The sequence below is a fragment of the Penaeus monodon genome, chromosome 27 (genome assembly GCF_015228065.2).
Source record: "Penaeus monodon isolate SGIC_2016 chromosome 27, NSTDA_Pmon_1, whole genome shotgun sequence".
NCBI classification, from domain to species: Eukaryota; Metazoa; Arthropoda; class Malacostraca; order Decapoda; family Penaeidae; genus Penaeus; species Penaeus monodon.
Genome location: NC_051412.1, coordinates 2,397,184 through 2,399,267, shown reverse-complemented (window position 1 = coordinate 2,399,267; position 2,084 = coordinate 2,397,184). Strand labels below are relative to the sequence as shown.

Genomic DNA, 2,084 nt, shown 5'->3' with positions numbered 1-2,084 from the left:
TCTTGTCGTTCGAGGTGGTCGCGGGCGTGGTCGGGGTGGGCGTCGTCCCTCGGGTGCTCCTGCCGGAGGCTCGGGTCGTCGCGCGTGAGGATGGCCCAGACGTCCTTCAGGATAGTAAGCTTGGTCCTGTTGCTGGCTTCTGACGCGGAGGCAGCCGCACGGGGCGTCGTGGGCGGCCGCGTCGGAGCGTAGGCTTCGGCGGTCGTCGGGAAGTCCGACACGGCCAGGATTCTGTTCTGGCCGATGTCAGCTGACAGCTCCTGGTGGCGGAGCAAACCGGGAGCGACTCTCCGCCTCGGGTCGTCCTGCTGCTGCGGGAGGATCATCTCGGGCGAGAGGTCGGCCGGCAGGGGCGGCGGCGGCACCGTGGTTTTCCGGCTCTGCGGTCGGGTTTGCGGGGAGAACTGCGGCAAGTGCGGTACTCTGTCGGGGATGGGGGGCGGAAGCTCCCCTCGGAAGGGCACCACCTGAGGGCGGTTGGTGATGGAGGCCCCCGTGACGCGGCGTCTGGTGGTGAGCTCGGGCGGCGTCGGCAGTGACTCGGGCGCCAGGCGGGTGCCGTCGGAAGTGAAAACCTGAGCAGACTCGGCCACGACCATGTCCTCGCCATCTTTGGAGACAGGGAGGTTGATGATGATGGGGTGCAGGCCCTGGGGGCTCACGAACTGTGGGACGGGGACGGGGTGGTTGTCGGGGAGGCTAACGTGAGAGATTATGCGTCGTCTGCTCGGCCTTGGCGTGGCCTGTGGCCGGCCCTGAGGCCTCCTCTGTAGCATGTTCTGTGGTCTTCCTTGTGGCATGTTCTGTGGTCTCCCAAGGCGATTAACACCCGCGGGCTGCTGGGGGCTGTTAGGGCGCCTTGGCAGTTGTTGTGAAGGGTTGTTAGGGCGCCTTGGCAGTTGTTGTGAAGGGTTGTTAGGGCGCCTTGGCAGTTGTGGAGGGCTGTTAGGGCGCCTTGGCAATTGCTGCTTTTGGGGTGAATTAAGGGGCTTTAGAGGGCTGTTAGAGGCGGCACCCCCGAGCAGGGGAACAACAGGCACCATTGGCACTGGCAGAGGCATCGGAGGTGGTTCAAGGCTCTCGCTAAATGGCACTGACGGGTGAAAAACAGGCTCTAAGACATCGTTAGGAAGCTTCCCTTTGTTAAGACTGATCGAATAGTCATTGTCATTGCTGTCGTCATCGTCGTCTACCTCAATGTGTCTGTGAGCAAACCTAACGTGGCCAGAGGTCCGCGGGCCCGCAGGGCGTCGTCGGAAGGGCGGCACAGGCGGCCTTGGGTTCACCCTCACCGGCTGGACGTCAGAAGAGGACACCTCGAAGGCCAGGACGGGGGAGGCGCCCTGTTGCCTGACGGGCCGGAAATCGTTCTCGTATACGATCGACGCAGGATCAAAGCCGAAGTTCTGGGCGAAGGAATCTCCAAGGCTGCTCTCCGGAGGCGGGGCGGTGGTGATGATTCGCGGGGGACTCTTGGGAAGCGGAAGCCGGACCTCCGAAGGGATCTGGCCGGGGAGGCGAGGCAGAGAAGGGGCGGTAATGACCTCGGGCTCTCGGGGTTGCTGGGGTCGCTGCTGCGGTTCGAGGGGACGCCTTGGGGGCCCTACGGGTTCAGTGGGCCGCTGCGGGGGTCCCTGAGGGCGTCGAGGAGGCTGCGGAGGCCCTTGGGGCGGTCGCCTGGGAGGGCCTGTGGGTCTGGCGGGGGAGGTCGTGGGCCAAATGCGCTCGGCCATGACGATCACGGGCTTCCTGCGGGGGGGTTGGGCGGGTCTGGCTGAGGGAGGCTGTCGCTGTGTCGTCGTCGTCGTCCGCAGAGGAGGCGTGGACTGTCTCTGAGGGGTGGGCGGCCTCGTCGGCGTGGTCTGTCTCTGGGGCAAAGGTCGTCGAGTGGGTCGTGTTACCTCTTGGGTCGGTCGTGCGGAGGGCGTCTGCTGGGCGGGTGGGGGGGAGGTTGGCGATTCCAGTGGCGTCGTGGCCTGAGGGGCGGCCGGCCGCTGAGGCGAGGTGGAAGGGGGTGAAGGAGGAGGCCTGGCTGGGCGTGACGCTGTTGACGCGGAGGAGGGCAGAGTTGAGGGCAAGGATGA

At 65.7% G+C, this 2,084-nt stretch overlaps 1 protein-coding gene across 1 annotated transcript in view; it reads right to left on the bottom strand.

Annotated features, from left to right (window-relative positions):
- LOC119590534 (protein Skeletor, isoforms B/C-like) overlaps positions 1-2,084 on the bottom strand; it is a gene marked incomplete at its 5' end in the record, with an annotated part of 50,087 nt that overhangs the window by 356 nt on the left and 47,647 nt on the right. Inside the window, 1 exon segment of the mRNA XM_037939180.1 lies at positions 1-610. Coding sequence (XP_037795108.1) covers positions 1-610 — 610 coding nt within the window.